General features: G+C 34.7%; 1 protein-coding gene across 5 annotated transcripts in view; it reads right to left on the bottom strand.

The window, feature by feature from the left end:
* Positions 1-5,000, bottom strand: part of sd (TEA domain transcription factor 1 homolog scalloped) — a 643,950-nt gene extending 638,950 nt beyond the window's left edge. For 3 of the 5 annotated variants that reach the window (XM_069831056.1, XM_069831057.1, XM_069831058.1), the window contains exon 1: positions 4,835-5,000. In XM_069831056.1, the coding sequence (XP_069687157.1) occupies positions 4,835-4,976 (142 nt within the window). In that variant the 5' untranslated portion in view covers positions 4,977-5,000. Of the gene's footprint in view, positions 1-4,455; positions 4,685-4,834 lie in introns of those variants that run through there. The other 2 variants (XM_069831060.1, XM_069831059.1) reach the window with 2 other exon arrangements.
* Between the last annotated feature and the right edge of the window lie 16,767 nt (positions 5,001-21,767).

Raw genomic sequence — 21,767 nt, 5'->3', positions numbered from 1 at the left:
CATGCAACAACCTATAACAAATAAATAAAAACCCTTCGAACACTATTTCAAAGTAACAATAAACGAACCAATGGATATTCCAATATTAATATTACGTACTTATCCACCTCCATGAATATTTATTTCTTCACCCATTCTACTATTCTAACATCCAGAAATATACCATTCAGAGAAACTCTGTTTAAAATTATAAATTATAAAAACAAACAAATTATTTAACAAATTTGGAATGCGGTTTACTACTAATAATATTATTACTTATCTAATTAATCTGCTTTTATATTTATTTCTGTGTTTCTTTTTTTGTGTTAATTTCGCATTGGATTTCCAACGGAACTCTAGACTTAAGTTATTATGTCTTCGTGACGTGGGATCGGCAGCCTATACAACATATCGCATGACAATATATTTATTACATTATAAATTGCATTAAGCATCGATGACAGTTCGTATTAAATTACAATTTGTACTTATTTGCTTGTTGATAGTCATGTGCTTTCCATTGTGTTTTCACTAGCATGAAGATTATGAACCAATACTACACAGCACTCACAAGAACGGCACGCTTTGGTCATGTAGCCAGTATGGTTTAACAGCTAAGCAAGCGAACACTAGGCAAGGCTCACGATTAATTTCTATTTTCTTCGTAAGATATCAAACTCAGCTTTGTACCAACAATTAATAACACAGTGGAGACCACACGTTTCCCTACGTTCTGCTACTTTTGTCCTTTCATTGAAGTACTGAAAAAATATACATACCGGTATCGTTGTTGTTCCTGCAATAACTCCTATGTGACATATTTATCGATTATCAGATTCTTGCTCTATTAAATAACTTAAATAGTGATACACCAAATAATAAAATCTCCTATATGTAATTATATTCCTTTCTTTCGAAAATGTAAGAATTCACAATCTGCTATGCACTACTGCCATAGAAGAATAAATGTGTTTTTTTTCTTCCTACTGAAAAACTGTATATTTTGCACCTAGGAGTTATTGCAGGAACAACGACGATATGATTTTATACTTTTGTAAAAACAATTCTAAAATATTACAAAGTGGATAATAGATACTTTTATACAGACTTATTTTTCCTTATCCCGTGCGGTTGGAAAAGTCTACTGAGTATATTTCAGCAAACAATCATGCAAAACATTCTCTGGATTTAAGAATCATGAAACTATATACTACTACTACTACTACTACTACTACTACTACTACTACTACTACTACTACTACTATAAAATAAAATATAGTGGAAATTTTTAACTAAAAACTACGAAACAGCTTGAAGTAGCTTGTATGCATTGGCTATCTCAAACTGCTTAATTGTGTACCAAAAGGGAGGAAGAACATTTAGCGATGGAACGACCAGTGAATGACTAGAAACGGAACAGACTCGTGGCTTAATTCACGTATTTGAAAATGATCTTATTGCTGCTAGCCGTACTACCGTTGCCAGTGCAACTACTACTATCAATGCAGATGACAAAATATTTTAATATCTGGAAATGGTTACCTTGCAAAAATCAATATTTTAATTAGATTTCCTGCAGCTGTAGTGGTAGTAATAATGGCAGGAGAGTAGTAATCAATTCAGGAGTAACAATAGTAGTAGCCTACTGTATGTAGTACAGTGATAGTGAAGTAATATCAACATTTGGCATTTTATTCTTTATAAATGTATCATTTACTCGTGGGTTTATAATTCAACATTTTATTTCACTGTGCAAGTAAAATAATGTTACTTAAATTACGTTCTTTACTAAATCTCTCCATCTTCCTTATTCTATACACACCAAAATGATCTCCCTCATGCAGTTTTTATAAGTAAAAAACTGGAGTAGCAGTGGAAACGTTTAAATTGATATATCCATACTGAACAAATGCGGGCAACGAAGGCCAGTCAATATCTACCGTACTCCGAGTTATAACTACTAATTAATGCTGTACCTACAAAACAATCAATTCAACAGGTCGACCGCCGAAAATAAAATAACATTCACGAAGTCTATCATATAAACATTTGTGATAATGTTGGTATGGTGATAGCTTTGTAAATTCTCTAGAATATTTTGTTTCATTATCAGTATAAGAATGCACAAAATAACTAGTTGTATGTTGCTGTGATGACAAATTTGTTAACATTTTAAAATATTTTGTTTCATTGTCAGTAGGCTATAGGATGCACAAAATAGCCGATTATGATAATGTTGCTATAAGTTAATACCTTTTTAAAATATTTTGCTTCATTGTCAGCATAAGAATGCACTAAATAGTCATGTGCAAACAATTTTCATACGAATGTTGTTTTAGGTACTATGGAAGTATAGAATATGTACAGTATATATATATAATAAATGTATATATATAGACCTACATATCTATATATGTGTTTTAATATAAATTTAATGACCTAACCAAGAACCCCTTTCGGTATACCCCTCCCCTTTTGTTATGAATGCCAAGCTACCATCGAATTAGAATATACTTTAATTTCACAAAATATTAAAGGTAGCACTCATTAACACAATAAAATAAGGAAGTTATTATATATTTAATTACGCAATCCATACGTGAAACTGTGTAGATTTCCCAAGCAATGTGCTTTGTACTTTCCACTCAAGTACGCGGTGGTACCGGTGTTTTCAATTCGAGAAAGTCAACATTTCACTATTACGAATATATTACTTCTTTACTTTCTGTTATGATGCTCACGACAAACACATTAGACAATCCACATTCTAGAAAAAACATATACATTTCAAAATAATCTAAGAAAAATAGTTTTTCTTCATCCTTTATGGGTGAAGAAATTTTAACACAGTAGGCCTATTACCATCTTGTATTATGCATTACACTACTTCACCCACTTATTACGCCACTAATGCCGAAACGTGTACAATGGAGTGCAAAATTTATTTACTTCCATTACAATAGTTCTGTTACCCAATGTGCGTATTATAAACAAATAACTATCTCCCATCTACCAGTCCTTTAATTTTTCCCGATTAGAAACATTTTTATAATTCACAAAATGAGAATCCCACGTGTGGTGTAATTGAAATTAGTCACCCATGCAATTTGATACTGGTTCGCTAAGGTATATATAATTTTATATTATCTCATTTTTGCAATCGATTTACAAACACATCACGAGAGACTTGGCCACAAAATGTTATGAGTAAACTTCCATTGTTTTTTTTTTTGCAGTGCTAACAGTTTTTGACCAGTTCTCGTACTATTTAATAAGTTATACAAAAAAGAATTTTTGACAGTACTTTGCCCATCATTAAGAATATTTGTCAATTAAAATCAAGTACATTACGTGGTATAATATTTCTTTACAACTTAAATTAGTTTACAAAAAGAAAAGAATCGTTATGGACTTAATATATTATTGCTGAATCCAAAAAGATTTCCGATATTTGAATCTGTTCACAAAATTACTATAGTTGTAGTATCTAAGAGAATGTGACTTCATCCTCACATGTGACTTAGTAAATATTTATCTGTGCACATATAAATATATGTAAATCGGTAGCCTATATTCTAACCATAATGAAATGTACGAAGAAATCTTTACTTAGACCTTTTATCCTATTTATCTTTTATGGCGATTAATTTTTAGAATGCAATACATAACATACACAAACAACATCCTCTACGTGAAAGCATATGCTCGCTCCCTTCCGTTAAGTGTATGGAGTCATGCCTCAGTCTGTGCCCATAGCAACAGCTGTCTGTTGCCTCCGTACGTCCGCCAATACAGTCATACACTTCAAAGATAATACTATAAACAAGTCTTGTTTGCTTTTAAATAGCATCTTAGGAATTATTAAACCGAAAACTTCACACAAGTTAAACAATAATTATTCTCGCGTCACTATTTTGGGAGTGTTATGTACAAATATATTAAATGACGCGCATTATAAGCTTGCAATATTATGCTTCGCAATATGGTTTCTACATGACACTAAAACAGAAACATTTTACACAGTATTTCCGTTTTCATATTCACGATTAATTCATATAAACTCACATATACATTTATTATGGGAATAAATTCCTTTCTTAAATGTTACATATAAAATTATCAACTTTTTAAATATGTTTTATCACATTTTACGTGATTAAATCAATTAATTACTGTATTTCCAATATTTTGCATACCTTTCAATCAAATATCGGTCTACTGGAGGCGCAACGTACACACAACGCCTTTCACATTCAGGTTGTCAAAATTATACAAAAAGAAAACTTACTTTCAAAAAATCTTGCCGGTATGCTGTATTCGTCAGACCGTCACGCAATTTTAAATCGCAGAAAAAATATAGCCTAATCAAGTTGAATCCATGTTCCACAAAACATGATGCAGACACCAGAATGCTTTATTAAAATCTGTATATTAATTATTTTAACAGAAATTCACTTATATAGCGAAACTTACAATTCATTCAAATTTGATATCGTAACAGAAGCCGACATGCTTCCTGCAGTCCACTAACCCTGCATTTTGCAATATTGTCATTTACCACACTTAAACTCTCGCTGACCACACTTAACATAGCTTACACTACGATCAATAAACACCAACTGCACGATGTGTTTTCTGTAGGTTAGTTTGACATGCCTGAAATCCATGTTTTGTCACAACTCACTGGTACGTAAACTCAATCCTCCGTCGCCGGAAGTTCGTAGTGGCAAACATGACAAGTATGTAAAGTATTGGAGGAATCGCGATCACATTGCTAGCATTCTAGCGCTATTTCTGCGAAAACACTTCATTGTAATGTATGAAAATTATATTGAAATATGAAAGTACTCACCAAAGGGAAAGTTGGACGCCTTCTCAGCGAGTTTGGTGGAAATTAGGACGGTATTTGGTCCGTAAATATGACGAGTAACTCTGATTTTGGTATGCCAAGAATGGCACAAAGAATCCAGACAACGCACAGAGCTACTGCGCATACTTTTCACGCATGTGGTGGCACAAGCTGCAATAAGGAGAATTTGAAGTCTGATCTGTCAGTTCTCCCCCACTCCGTGTGTTCACACCTTTGCGTCACGTACCGGTTTGCTTACGTATTGGCAGCGCCTTCGCGGGGTAGTTTCGGTGGTCATTTTAAAATAAAAGTAAAGAATATGAACCGCAACTGTCGAAGAACACTCTTAGCACAAACCATGTGCATACAGTTACTTTCTAAGTCACTTGTTTACATCCAAATGTTCATACTGCCATTATTTGTGTTTATGTCTTCACATATTCAATATTATAGTACTGACACAATAACATTTTAATAATAAGGCCGCAGGAAATTTGAAAGCAAATTCATTTATTGTAACAACAGCAATAATAATAATAATAATAATAATAATAATAATAATAATAATAATAATAATAATAATGTCGACCTGGGTGGCGCAGTCGATAGAGTACTGGCCTTCTGTGCCCAAGGTTGCGGGTTCGAATCAATTATGTAACCCATTATGCAATCTAGAGGTTTGTTTCATGTTATATAGCCACAAAATATACAGGAAGCAATAATGATGGAACCATGGAGTGCAAGGGAAACACAATCAAAGTCACAATTCTCTTAAGGGTGATGTCATCATTTGCAAAATTTATTGTTGTTCCTAATGAAAAAGTAGGAAAGGATGACTGCATCCGTGATGATAATTTTCCTTTACCAGTTTTGACGAGAAAATCCCTTATGAGAATTGTGACTGATTGTTTTTACCCTGTACTCTTCATATGTGTATATCCCAAAAATTCTTGCATTCAGAATGCATACCGATAGTTAATTGTACGAGAATTATAGAACAAATAAAATTTTCCTAAATCGTGACGAAAGGATACCTGGTAGGAAATGTCATGAATATAAGGATTATTATTATTATTATTATTATTATTATTATTATTATTATTATTATTATTATTATTATTATCATCATCATCACCTCAATATGTGTGTGTCTAATATCTACCCACTTCTCTTGTGTGATTAGGGTTTCGCAATACTGCGGATAGATGGCAGAACAGTAACCCATTTTCTAGTTGCACACCACTTCGGCGAGCCATCATCTTCTCAATATTGCGTACAGAAATTTCTAAACTGTATTGCGAGAAATAAACACCCACTATAAACATCATTCCATATATGATTACACTATAGAACATATTATATTGCAAGTATTTTATTTAGATAGGAGATAGTATGGTTGTGAAAGTTGGACTCTCACTTTGAGGGAGAAACAGAAATTTAGTGTGTTTGAGAATAAGATTCTTAGGTAAATATTTGGGGCTAAGAGGGATGAAGTTACAGGAGAATGGAGGAAGTTACACAACACAGAACTGCACGCATTGTACTCGTATTCTTCACCTGACATAATTAGGAACATTAAATCCAGACGTTTGAGGTGGGCAGGGCATGTAGCACGTATGGGCGAATCCAGAAATGCATATAGAGTGTTAGTTGGGAGGCCGAAGGGTAAAGATCTTTGGGGAGCCGAGACGTAGATAGGAGAATAATATTAAAATGAATTTGAGGGAGGTGGGATATGATGGTAGAGAATTGATTAGGCTAATCTTGCTCAGGTTAGGGATCGATGGTGGACTTAAGTGAGGGCAGCAATGAACCTGCGGGTTCCTTAAAAGCCATAAGTAGTCTAACTAAGGAAACAGTATTCTCATTTTCCAACTGATGGCAAACTCTGACATTGTAATGAAGATGGTAAGTAAAATCATTGGAGGGTCGGAAATATGTCATATAACATAGTGCAAAGCGTCTTACATCACATTTCGGCAAGACGGCGTACTTTGAAGTTACTGTAACTGACAATGTTTTAAGGCAATAATGGTTCAATGAGAACAGAAGAAACTGAAGTATTTGGATAAAAATGTCTCATAACCGCTTTATCCTTCATAGATTTTATACGATTTCATCCGATTCTAGACAGTTAACTGATTGATTCATGGCGGACTATGACAAGTATTTTAACAACGTTTTCAACTGAATCTATTCAGTATAATATTTTATTTTATTGCTTCCTTAAATTTTGAGATTGCCCGTAGACAAAGCATACCAAATAATAATACATTTTTGAGAATGGTGGGCGGGAGCTATTACTAGCAGAGATATATTTCTATATGCATGAGAAACGGCCGACAAATTTTGCCTGAAATCCTGGAATTCTCTTTACTTTTACGTGCCATAAACTCACGAAACGGAACTCCCGATCTCACCGTTTCAACTTGCAAACGAAGAAACAAATCAAATGGCAAACACAACTATTCCAACACTCATGAAATAGCGACATTACCATAAATACAGAATGATTTGTTTGAGAAGGCAAAACAAAAACGCTGTAACATGAAAACTGATGATTTTATTTTTAGTACCTTAGTCAATATACACACATTAGGAGAATAGGAGTTTATACCACAGTAGGCCTCAACGTGCTCACCACTGGGTACATAATACAATTCAAACCGTGAAACTAATTTCTCTCTTACTATAGAGGATTCCACTTTAAGAAAATAACATTGAACATATGGAGGCTATTCCATCAACTATTTATAAGTATTTTTCTTGAGAGCTGGGAATTAATTAGTTTCATTTAATTCATAGAACATAATTTCATTGAGAACTAAATCGATTTCGTGTGCTGAATTGTTACACCACTAAAATTACCATATATTTAATTTACGAATAACGAGGTAACAGCTAAATTGACAGAATAGTCTTCCGCTCTCTTGCCGAAGATCTCCGCTGGAAAACTTAACAGACAAGTAGGGGTGGTACAGTAAGGCTAAGATTTCATACTGTTAAAACCAAAGAGTTTGTAATACTTGCTAGAGACACATACCCGTGAGTGGCAGGCAAGGAAAATGTCACAAATTGAATCGGCTAGAATCCGCCATTAAAGGGAGTGTTTGCGGCGCGAAATTCGGAAACAGTACCACAATACATTGATGTAGCCTGGTGATAGACACTGTTTTAAACATATTTTACCAAGATTGGGTCGTGATGAAATAAAGATGAATGGCAGAGGAGCGCTGTATTTATTGAAGTATTATAATATGATTCATCTTTGGCGATATTATAAAATCAATTTAATCGCCCATATAAGTTTATACTCGGTATAAGTAAGTGAAATATTGAATAATGGCAATGCCAACATGAATTTTCAGTATTACCAGTATTGTTTAAGGCCACAATAATAGATAACTACTGTAATATTTAAAATAATCTATATTTTAGTCCTTTCATGCAAGGGAAGAGAAAGATATATGGTACTTAGAAAATGTTGTGGTGAAATGTGAGATCATCAAAATTCTGGAAATCTGATTTAAAACATAAAAAAAAGGTAAAGGTATCCCCGTAACATGCCATGAAGGCACTTGGGGGGGCATGGAGGTAGAGCCCCATGCTTTCCATGACCTCGGCACTAGAATGAGGTGGTGTGGTCGGCACCACGCTCTGACCGCCTTTTACCCCCGGGAAAGACCCGGTACTCAATTTTATAGAAGGCTGAGTGAACCTAGGGGCCGTTCTGAAAGTTTGGCAACAAGAAAAAATCCTGTCACCACCTGGGATCGAACCCCGGACCTTCCAGTCCGTAGCCAGCTGCTCTACCAACTGAGCTACCCGGCCGCCCCTGATTTAAAACATAACAAGAATAAATTTTTATCATTAAACAATTTATTAATTGTATAGCTGTCAGTACAGGATTTTTAATGCAGTAGTAGTAATAGGCCTAGTAGTAGTGACATAATAAAGGTCTAGTAGTAGTGGTAATAGTAGGCCTAGTAGTAGTGGCAATAATAGGCCTAGTATTGGTGATATTAGTAGGCCTATTAGTAGTGGTAAGAGTAGCCCTAGTATTGGTGATATTAATAGGCCTAGTATTGGTGATATTAATAGGCCTAATAGTAGTGGTAATAGTAGGCCTAATATTGGTGATATTAGTAGACCTAGTAGTAGTGATAACAGTAGGCCTAGTATTGAAGATATTAGTAGGCCTATTAGTAGTGGTAAGAGTAGGCCTAGAATTAATGGTATTAGGAGGCCTAGTATTAGTGATATTAGTAGGCCTATTAGTAGTGGTAAGAGTAGGTCTAGTATTAATGGTATTAGGAGGCCTAGTATTAGTGATATTAGTAGGCCTATTAGTAGTGGTAAAAGTAGGCTTAGTATTGATGGTATTAGGAGGCCTAGTATTAGTGATATTAGTAGGCCTATTAGTAGTGGTAAGAGTAGGTCTAGTATTGATGGTATTAGGAGGCCTAGTATTAGTGATATTAGTAGGCCTATTAGTAGTGGTAAGAGTAGGTCTAGTATTGATGGTATTAGGAGGCCTAGTATTAGTGATATTAGTAGGCCTACTAGTAGTGGTAAGAGTAAGTCTAGTATTGATGGTATTAGGAGGCCTAGTATTAGTGATATTAGTAGGCCTATTAGTAGTGCTAAGAGTAGGTCTAGTATTGATGGTATTAGGAGGCCTAGTATTAGTGATATTAGTAGGCCTATTAGTAGTGGTAAGAGTAGGTCTAGTATTGATGGTATTAGGAGGCCTAGTATTAGTGATATTAGTAGGCCTACTAGTAGTGGTAAGAGTAAGTCTAGTATTGATGGTATTAGGAGGCCTAGTATTAGTGATATTAGTAGGCCTATTAGTAGTGGTAAAAGTAGGCTTAGTATTGATGGTATTAGGAGGCCTAGTATTAGTGATATTAGTAGGCCTATTAGTAGTGGTAAGAGTAGGTCTAGTATTGATGGTATTAGGAGGCCTAGTATTAGTGATATTAGTAGGCCTATTAGTAGTGGTAAGAGTAGGTCTAGTATTGATGGTATTAGGAGGCCTAGTATTAGTGATATTAGTAGGCCTACTAGTAGTGGTAAGAGTAAGTCTAGTATTGATGGTATTAGGAGGCCTAGTATTAGTGATATTAGTAGGCCTATTAGTAGTGCTAAGAGTAGGTCTAGTATTGATGGTATTAGGAGGCCTAGTATTAGTGATATTAGTAGGCCTATTAGTAGTGCTAAGAGTAGGTCTAGTATTGACGGTATTAGGAGGCCTAGTATTAGTGATATTAGTAGGCCTATTATTAGTGATAAGAGTAGGTCTAGTATTGATGGTATTAGGAGGCCTAGTATTAGTGATATTAGTAGGCCTATTATTAGTGATAAAAGTAGGCTTAGTATTGATGGTATTAGGAGCCCTAGTATTAGTGATATTAGTAGACCTATTAGTAGTGATAAAATTAGGCTTAGTATTGACGGTATTAGGAGCCCTAGTATTAGTGATATTAGTAGGCCTATTAGTAGTGATAAGAGTAGGCTTAGTATTGATGGTATTAGGAGGCCTACTATTAATGATATTAGTAGGCCTATTAGTAGTGATAAGGGTAGGCCTAGTATTAATGGTATTAGGAGGCCTAGTATTAGTGATATTAGTAGGCCTATTAGTAGTGGTAAGAGTAGGTCTAGTATTCATGGTATTAGGAGGCCTAGTATTAGTGATATTAGTAGGCCTATTAGTAGTGGTAAGAGTAGGTCTAGTATTAATAGTATTAGGAGGCCTAGTATTAGTGATATTAGTAGGCCTATTAGTAGTGGTAAGAGTAGGTCTAGTATTAATGGTATTAGGAGGCCTAGTATTAGTGATATTAGTAGGCCTATTAGTAGTGGTAAGAGTAGGTCTAGTATTGATGGTATTAGGAGGCCTAGTATTAGTGATATTAGTAGGCCTATTAGGAGTGGTAAGAGCAGGTCTAGTATTGTGGTATTAGGAGGCCTAGTATTAGTGATATTAGGAGGCCTAGTATTAGTGATATTAGTAGGCCTATTAGTAGTGGTAAGAGTAGGTCTAGTATTGATGGTATTAGGAGGCCCAGTATTAGTGATATTAGTAGGCCTATTAGTAGTGGTAAGAGTAGGTCTAGTATTGATGGTATTAGGAGGCCTAGTATTAGTGATATTAGTAGGGCCTATTAGTAGTGGTAGGAGTAGGCCTAGTATTGGTGGTATTAGTAGGCCTAGTATTGGTGATATTAGTAGGCCTAGTATTGGTGGTATTGAAATGTCTAGTAGTAGTGGTAAGAGCAAGCCTAGTAGTAATAGTTGGCCTAGTATAGGTGATAATAGTCGGCCTAATAGTAGTGGTAATAGTATGCCTAGAACTGGTGGTATTAGTAGGCCTGGTGGTGGTGGTGGAGATTGTAATAGTAGGCCTAGTAGTGGTAGTAGTAGGCCTAGTAGTAGTAGTAGTAGTAGTAGTAGTAGCCCTAGTAGTAGTGGTATTAGTAGGTCTAATATTTTGTATTAATAGGCCTAGTATTTGGTATTAGTAGGCCTAGTAGTAGTGATGGCAAGGCAACTTGTGGTGGTGGTAATAAATTTGTGGCCATCAGCTATATTTTCAGGAATAAGCTAGAAGTACCAAACGGAAATTACATGATTTACCGTAATTTATTCTGAAATAAAACAGTTTTATAGAGATACTCTCTGAGGATTTTATTAAGCATTTTGCTATTATAATCTACTGTAATATGATGGCACCTAACCGTTACATACATTGTTGAAATCAACCGTATAAACCAGATTAATATGTTTCTGGAAAAAAATGTTATCCAAGAAATGTTCCGACATTCTGTAAACACATTGAAAGAAGGAACTGCATTTAGAACATTTTTCCAAATATTAAGATATGTATGTTTTCCTGGGCATCCTACAATAGTAAGCTATGTTAGAACAACTATTTTCGGCGCAGTATTTCACCATTTTCTTATTATTTCTCTTCAGGTGTACTTACATTTATTCGTACTCCTCAAATAAGCATGAACTGCTCGCACTCCCGGCGAAGCATCAACTCCCTTTAATGGCGGCCGAACATTGGTTCAAATTTGTACACTACATTAGCGCCATTGGTGTCTCTAGTTATATATTACAAACTCTTTGGTTAAAACACGCTTATTTGCAGAAATACACTAAATTTAACTGTCAGTAAAACAACAAAGGCATTAGGTATGTATCTTATGTTCTTGTTTGATTATAGTGTGAAGTTAATAACGAAAAAGTGTGCTGTACATAATCCTAAATTTGTATTATAAGTACTTCTTAACATTTTTAATAATGGAAAACGTGTGGTGCACATAATCTTAATTTTGTATTATAAGCGCTCCGTAACATTTAATAACAGAAAACGTGTGCTGCAAATTATCTTAAATTTGTATTATAAGCGCTTCTTAACATTTTGAATAACGGAAATAGTGTGGTGCACATAATCTTAATTTTGAATTATAAGCGCCCCGTAACATTTAATAACGGAAAACGTGTGCTGCAAATAATCTTAAATTTGTATTATAAGCGCTTCTTAACATTTTTAATAACGGAAAAGTGTGCTGCACATAATCTTAATTTTGTATTATAAGCGCTCGGTAACATTTAATAACGGAAAACGTGTGCTGCAAATTATCTTAAATTTGTATTATAAGCGCTTCTTAACATTTAAATAACGGTAAACGTATGCTACACATAATCTTAAGTCTGTATTATAAGAACTTCTTAAGCCACTAAAATAATAATTTTATTATTATTATTATTATTATTATTATTATTATTATTATTATTATTATTATTATTATTATTATTATTATTATTATTCAAATAGCCTACTTGGGGTGTACTATAAGCAGTAACATGAGCTGCTGTCAAGAAGTCAAAAGAGAATAGCAATGACAAAGGAAGCTTTTAATAGAAAAAGGACCTCTGAAGAAAGAACTAAGGAATAAACTAGTGAAGTGTTTTGTGTGGAGTGTAGCATTGTATGGGACAGAAACATAGACATTATGACGAAGTGAAGAGAAGCGAATAGAAGCATTTGAAATTTTGATATGGAGAAGGATGGAGTGTGTGAAATGGACAGACAGAGTAAGAAACGAAGCTGGGTCACTTGTTGAGAAAAAAGTCCCTTCTGAAGGATGCACTGGAAGAATGGTGAACGGGAGAAGAGTTCGGGGCAGAAGAAGATATCAGATGATAGACGACATTAAGATATATGGATCATATGCGGAGACAAAAAGGAAGGCAGAAAATAAGAAAGACTGGAGAAAGCTCGGTTTGCAGTGAAAGACTTGTCCTTGGGCAGAACACTATGAATGAATTATTATTATTATTATTATTATTATTATTATTAATATTATTATTATTATTATTAGTAATTGCAGTAACGTTTTAAGTCCCTAAAACTATATTTTAATGCCTACTTTCGATCAATATGGAGCCTAGTTGAGGTGTCTAAAAGTTGGTTAATGGCCTAAATATCCAAAGTCTAGTTATAATGTATATAAAATATAATGTATGTTTTTGCAGGTATCATTATGGTATTAATATGTTTTTTTTTTATCATTTCAACGGACTCAACGTACCTATCTTGCAGTGGCGGTTTCTCGGGGGAGGGAAGGGAGGAACGTCCTCCTCACATTTTTCTTCTTTTGAAAGTAAACACCAAATGAAATATATGCCTTGAAATTCCAGGAAGAGTCGATAATTTTGAAGTTCACAGCTATAAGATAACCTCGGTTGATCGAGTTTTAAACGACGCGCAATCAAGTGCTGCTAGAAAACTGTGAGAAAGATGCGAGATTGTTTGTGTGGAGGAAAGCCAATCCATTCCTCCTTTACTGCAGTTAACACACATAGACAACAGCGCACTAGCGGCGAGAGACAGAAGCAGAGTTTTAAAGCAAGTAAATGAACGGAGAGGGAGGAGATCCTCCTCTGAATCAGCGCATGGGCGGGAAATAGAAACCGACTGGTCTTGCAGCAAGCTCGCTACCGCTGCCATCTAACGATGCTGCATTCAACCAGACTATAACACATCTAGGAGGAGGCACAATAAAAACAGTTTTAACACAAAACTATGAAAGACACCATAATATAACTTTTTTTTTTTAATTACAAAACAAAATATAATATTATTCATTGCACTTTATATAAGGTACTATTCATGGTTTGAAACTTTCGAGGATATCTGAAAGTTGAAGTTAGATTTATATAAAACAAAGAAGAAGTAGTTCTAAGTTAGTATCGCAGATCATTTTGGCCCCTGAAATTCACTTCCATTCATTGTGTACTAGACAGGACAACAGCCAAGTTGTCAGTTTTGTATAAATATATTTGAACTTGAAAGTACTCCAAACTACATTATTTTGAACATAAAAAAATTAATCGGTCACCTGCAGCTTTGAACAATAATGATAGTATGACCAGAGCGGTATCACTTTACAAGAACTGACATGTGATACTGAACTTGTAAAAGGTAATTTGTGGCAACACAGACCACGTGAGTGGGTGCAGTGTTCTCGCTTTCTTAACAGATTATTTCCCATTCTCACTTCCGTAAAACGGTTCTGGTTATGTGGTAGTAGCTAGTCTCTTCCAACACTTGTGATGCTGTAGTGTGCGCGAAAAATGCTGCGAGTTTGTGAATTTCCTTGTAATTGTTAATTTGTGCAATTATCCAACAATGAATGGAAGTGAAAACATATTTTGGACAATTTAGGAAATTCAGTTTACAAGAACAGATTATTGCTATACAAAAGAGAAGGCCAACCCTAGCACTATCTGATCTTACAAGTATGCATGTAGGCTAATTTGTAGCATGCTTCTCTCGAGAATGTGTCATTTTGCGCTGTTAACTTCTTTCCTCCTCTTAAGAAATATGCAGGAGCCGCCACTGCTATCTTGTGCGATAAACTTTGCTAGAACACTATACATATTAGGAAGAGAGTGAGGTAGAGATACTATACCTCACTCGTTCTACTAACGGAGGCATCTCGCAACAGTGTACTAGCCAAGACCCGTAAGACCAATGTTATTTCTTAAGGTGGAATACTCTATATATATATGTGACATCTCAGGGATAATGTTTTCAAAGGCTGAAACAATCTTTGCTTTGACATCATCAATATTCTTGGATTACTTTACATAGACATAATTCTTCACAAACCCCAAACAAAGAAACCAGTTGATGTCAGGTATGGAGACTTTGGAGGTCACGTAATTTGCCTACAAGACCGCATCAGTTGATGTCAAATATTATTCTGTTGCAGCTGTGGTATGCAAAGCAGATGTCATTTGTTTTTGAAGATGCACTTTCCGTAATACCTGAACACGCTGCATGTGGTACAAGGAAACGTTTCAGTACTTTCAGGCAGTACATTGACGAGTTATGTATGACACAGCCATCTCTGCGGGCAGTCGTCTGAGACTCTTGTTGGGACTTGGCTGTCAGTAACGTCAGTTTTGAGAACACGCCTACGACCACCAATGTGTGGCATGTTAATAGACCCATTTTCTTCAAACGCTTGATACCATAACATCATCGATCTGTAATTCGTAGCTCTAGAAACACGATACTCACGACGAAAACGACGTTGAATAAATGCTGCACGTTCAAATTTATGAACCGTAACTAGAGCTGTTCAAGGGCACTATTGCTCGCCCATTTGTATGGTACTGAATAGGACAGTCACATTTCATTTGGACTAACTCACTCGGAAAGTCCATTGGGTGTTCCAGACGCGTGGACGGTATGGACAGTTTGGGACCCAAACAGGCTCAGAAACTTGCTCCCCGAAAGCTTTTTTGTCCTTTTACTGGCACTATTGCGAAGTCTAACGCTTACAGAATAAAAACAAGAATATCAAGTCGCTCAACCTTTAACAGAAATTCGGGTTTTCTGTATGCATTTATTTCAACAATACAACATTTTTCTATTAATTAATATACTTATTTTATAATCTATACTAATAATAAATCTGTAGCCGAAATTTTTCTGGTAATTTTCGATTTTCCAAAAATAATTGGTCCTAACATATATAATTAACCACCGAAAATCGCATTTTTGAAATTTTTGTTTGTATGTCTGTCTGTATGTTTGTTACCTTTTCAAGCGATAATGGCTGAATCGATTTATATTAAAATTGGAATATAAATTAAGTTCGCTGTAACTTAGATTTTAGGCTATATGACATTGAAAATACTTTATTTAAAAGGGGGGTTATAAGGGGGCCTGATTTAGATAAATCGAAATATCTCGCTTATTATTGATTTTTGTGAAAAATGTTACATAACAAAAAGTTCTTTAAAAATGATTTCCGATAAGTTTTATTCTTTACCAAATTTTGATAGGACTTATATTTAATGAGATAAATGAGTTTTAAAATTAAAATATCTAAGACTGTGCAATGAATTAAGAACAAATGACTTCGTCTATAAGGGGCCTTGGACAACAACAATCGAAACAGAGGCCTTGGACATCAACAATCGAAAGCTATTGAACATAGCCTACAGAGAATGTTTTTGTGTTTGTATGAAGTAATATCAGAAGCTAAATTAACCGATTTGTATAATTAATTATTATTTCACCATTGCAAAGTGTAGTTTCTCTAGATGGACATAATGCTATAATGTTATTACAGTAACGTCTGAGTAAATCGAGGACAGGTAAGATTAAAATAGCTTCTAATGCACAGAAAATTTGATAGGCTATTTTGTACATTCGTTTTCTGTATTTCTTAAAATAATATTTATGTACACTCATTTTAATCTCAGAGAATTAACGAACAACGAGAGTGTATTGATTTAGTATGCAGTAATAGTACTTTAGCTTAGCAATCCATTATATTATAATTCAAATTTTAACTATGCTCAATTGAATTGCGTTAAAATACATAAAATATATATGCAATAAATGCAATGCAAAAAAATTGGGTAATGAGCGAAGCAGATTATCTTGCGATGTTGTAAAAGTTGTTCCCTGGATCAAACGTCCTATTTTAATTATGTAATTACTTTATATTTATTTCTAACAGGTGCAGCGGAGCGCACGGGTACGGCTAGTGTACTAAATAAAATAAGAATAATAAAATTAATGAAATAAAATACGAAAATAATAAAATAAATTACTTCATACAATTTCAATCCCCGTATTGAGTAAAAATCAAACAAAGGGATAATAAAGGAATCTGAGGTAATAACGTCATATGCCCATACTTCAATAGTAATAAATACAATGTACTGTAATCTGGAAGAAAATATATTTTTATTCATTTTGCACATTATTTTATTTTATAACTTAAATGCCCCTGTGAAGGAAAAATATAACCAAAAAGAAAAGTATTTCAAACTAAGATATCCCTTGACCGAGCGGGCTAGCGGCGTGGTAGAGGGCTGACCTTGCATTCGGGAGGTTCGGGGTTCGATACCAGGGGCCGGCAACCCTAACTGAGTTTTTTCATGGTTTCCTCAGTTATTTCCAGGCAAATGTCGGGATTGTACCTCTTGAAAGTCCGGCCATGGAGACGGCGATCCTTCTCTTAATCCTATCATATGTGTGAGTGAATGCTATGTAATGTCTTTCATGTTTGTGTTGTATCGGAGGTGGCCCTGACATTGAGCTGATCCCTCATCGGGGAGGTCCTTTATATTTTATATCCATATGTGGTCAAAAAAAAAGTATGTATGTAATCCATAGATTAATTCCTCTCCCGACAGGTAGCGATCCTGTAAGGCCCGGGTGGAGTGGGTCGTGTAATAAGAACCTAAAAGGGAGATGTTAAACTAAAGGAAAGAAGAAGAATAAGAAGAAGAAGAAGAAGAAGATATCTCTTGTGGTAATAACAAATGTAATCATGAATAAATTAACACCAAGTTACACTGAAACTTCATAAACAAGAAGAAAATGAGTGGCTTTTTAATTCTGCTTCCAAATTGTTAAATTTTAATAAGGTGATACTGAGCAGAAGAAAGCTAATCTATGATTAGAATGAATTTTCCCTTCGAAAAGTCCTGTTAAAATTAAATACCATTATTTAACTGATAATTACGAGTGATAAAAGGGCATTAAAATTACGTCTTTTGAAATATTATCAATTGATAGAAAAATATATCTCTCCATTGATGTTTGTGGCACCCCCGAAAAAAAAAACCTTTCTTATTCAAAGATCCACCAGAAACTCGTGGAACCTAAGTAGATGTCTCTTGCAGGGCGACATTGAAATGTGTACAAACGCCATCTCTTAGAATTTGTAATAAAAAAAGGTATACATACTTCAATAAGTCGACCTGGTTGGCGAGTTGGTATAGCGCTGGCCTTCTATGCCCAAGGTTGCGGGTTCGATCCCGGGCCAGGTCGATGGCATTTAAGTGTGCTTAAATGCGACAGGCTCATGTCAGTAGTTTTACTGGCATGTAAAAGAACTCCTGCGGGACAAAATTCCGGCACATCCGGCGACGCTGATATAACCTCTGCAGTTGCAGGCGTCGTTAAATAAAACATAACATTTTACTTCAATAAAGCAGATTAAACCTGAACTGGTGGTTCTATTCTCCTCTCATATGGGTAATGACTGACACATAACTCTATCTTGAATAATTAGTTACAATATACAGTATTTTTTTTAATTGCAGTTACAGGCCGTTTCATTGATACTGAACATAGTTTTATGAGAAAATTGGTATGGAAGGGGATCCTTATCATATGACAAATCATTATTCAGTGCATACATTTTATCTTTCCACGCTCGCATATAGGACCATATAGAGTCGGCAGTAGCTATGCACGCTGCAATTCAAGAACACATAGACGGCTGTCTATTATTGTGTGCAGTACTGAGTTGAGATTCCGAGTAGTACCTCTGTTGTTGTATACTTTGTTCAGTTTCAATTCTCTCTTTGTGTCTGTAGATTGAGTCAATGATTCAGAGATTTAATACAGAGCAAATAATTTTCATTTGTTGTAACTTTTTAAAAATACGAATCACCTGTTCAGTGTCGTAGATAATTTCAAGAATGTTTTCCTGGTTCTGATCCATTTGAAAGAGTTACAGTTCATAAAATAGTGAATAAATTCAAAACTAGTACCAGAACCGTCTTTAAATCGATGCATAGATTTACATTCACAGCACTGAACCAAACCAGTTTCCGTTTCATTTGAAACATCTTTAATAATGCAGAACGGTTTCCATACCTCACTTCTACTTTTTTCTCTTTTCTGATTTTTTCAAAGTGATTTTACTATTTAGACAAGTATTTATACAACAAATTTCTTTTTAATATTTTCGTCTTTACTTATCTTTAGTTGAATACATTGGTGTTACACCTTAGGGCTATTATACATTACTATATTTGGACTAATGTTTTCGCTTTAATTAAAGATCATCAGGTCCTAATTATTGTTATTTATAATGAACACTGTTGATTATTTAATCCAGTGTTTCTCAAACTTTTTTGAAGTGGGGACCACTTTTTTAAGTCAGAAGAGTTCCGCGAACCACCTTACTCTTGTTCCCTTCGAAAGCAAATTTATTATTTTTGTAGCATATTTTAATACCAGTATACTTATATTTTAAAATAGAATTAATTAATTAATTAATTAATTAATTAATTATAATACTTTTCTAATTATATTTTTGTAGCCAACCACAAATAACTTATAACAATTCTGTGCATTGTTGATTCATCGCTTGCCTGTTAGCAGTTAGTTGTTTGAAATCCTCCTTATGTGGTACACGCTAGTAGCTGTCCATGTCTCTGTTAAATAGTACCCATTATAAATAATAGAAAACTGGCTTCGATCCGGATCTTTGAAAAGAAAGGAACATGATGATATGCTTCATTTAGGTTGTGCTAATATTTCAGAACCTGAGTGTGAAGAAATATATTAATATCAGTGATTATAGTGTCATTAAAAAAATATCTAGTCCTAGTGGTAGCTATTCAAAGAAAAAATACTTCCGTGAATATGACATGAGTTATTTGGGACTTGGTTTTACTTGGTGTGGCAATGAGAGTGAACCAAAACCTCGGTGTGTTGTTTGTTACGAAGTGCTTTCAAACGAGTGTATGAAACCCACGAAATTAAAGCGGCACTTAGAGACGAAACACGCAAGTGTAAAAAAGTAAACCTGTCCGATTTTATAATAGCCGGAGTCTAAAATTTCTCATATCTTCATCTGAAAAAATAAATAAAAAAATTAATGCAGAAACATACCCGATTTTCAACAAGTAAAGATGCAATTTGGCACATTCTATTATTGTGTACGACGTACTGTACGTGCCCATTTCAATGTGCAGACTGGGTGTCGACAATACTGTTAAGAAAGCCAACAATATATGAAAAGGTTCGGTACTTCGGTCCTCTGTTATGAATTCGGGTGGTCCCTGACTAGGTTACAGGCTCGGTGCCAGTTATGCAGGGAAACGCCACGTTCATAGTGCTTTAAATCCCTCTTTTGTTGCTGAGAATAGAGTGGGAAGTGGGTAGACGGGTAGGGTAAGAAATTTCATAAAATGTTAGTACTGGAAGAAAAAGTGAAAGGCGATTGCCATGTGTCATTTCCAAACTCTGATATTTTCAGCTATAGTGTGATACGCAATTCGTTTGAATTTTATTTTTTCTTCTGTCTTTTTCGAAGGATGGATTATAAAATACTGAATTAAAAGATATTACCTTATTGCATTGTGCTAATCTTTGGGAACATGTTGTAATTGAAGAAATTGAAGAAATTAAAATTATATTATTGTATAATCTATAAATATTAATTTTATAATGATGTAGCCTACAGTAAATTTAGATTTATATATAAAAATATTTCATTAAAATTTATTATGTGACTTAATTTTCTACGCCCACAACTTTCATTCCTAATATCACACAAAATAATATAAAAAGCTACACAAAAATAGATGCGCTGGATGGCAACACTGCGTGTTGTGGTATCCGCTATGGTACCTTAGTAACTGGACGTAGATACACTCAACGTCTCACTGGCTGTTTGAGAGAGCGAGTGAGTGAGACTCGGAACTATCCAGTCCATTTTAACGCCGCTGTATGAGCTGAGATTGGGTTGAGTACCATATTTTATTTGTTCGAGTGCAGTCCATTTAAAAACTAGATCCATTCGTGTCCAGAGCGGAGAATGAGCTAAATCAGTGTCCCATACTCGCTCATTGCACAGTTTTAACCGTAACACACAATTTGCTTCATACTTGCAGTAGACGGCATTTTGTTTATTCAGTCGTCACTACGCGGTATCTGGTTTAACAGTGATACAAAACTCCTCTGATTTTAACATCATATCGGAACTAAAATTACTTTTGTATCATTTCTAATGTGATTGTTATAGCGATTTTATTTTATGTCTTCCCAAACAGATCACACGGTACTTTTACTACTACTACTACTACGATGGCATCACAGCCCAAAGTCGAGCCTTAGCCTCCTCAATTTTCTTCCTCCAACTGTCCCTGTCCTGTGCTAATCTCCTCCAAGCAGTTGTTCCGAGATAGTCCTGAGAATCGATCGTACACGGTACTATTAGAATCATGATTTTATTTACTTTTATTATATATTTCATAAAAAATAAAATAAACTTGTGAAACTTAAAAAAAAAAACACATAATGCAATCTCTACGATTTAGAATTTACTAAGCAAAGTACTTGTGTTATGTATCCTGTATATTAGACTACGTTGTTTTACGCTCCACATTTCAAGGGCAGATTTTTTTAATGCTGATCGAAATTCATTATTGTACAATATTCCTGAAAATATACAACCAAGGAAAAGGTACTATGTTGATACCATACATTTCTTAACGACTAGTCTTACTCGTATTCTCTTGATAATCCTCAATGTGTCTATGCAAATACTGAGACAAATATCTTTTACCTATTTATTACCAATGGCGCACC

The sequence above is a fragment of the Periplaneta americana genome, chromosome 7, assembly GCF_040183065.1.
Source record: "Periplaneta americana isolate PAMFEO1 chromosome 7, P.americana_PAMFEO1_priV1, whole genome shotgun sequence".
Lineage (NCBI taxonomy): Eukaryota > Metazoa > Arthropoda > Insecta > Blattodea > Blattidae > Periplaneta > Periplaneta americana.
This window is presented reverse-complemented; position numbering and strand designations above follow the sequence as displayed.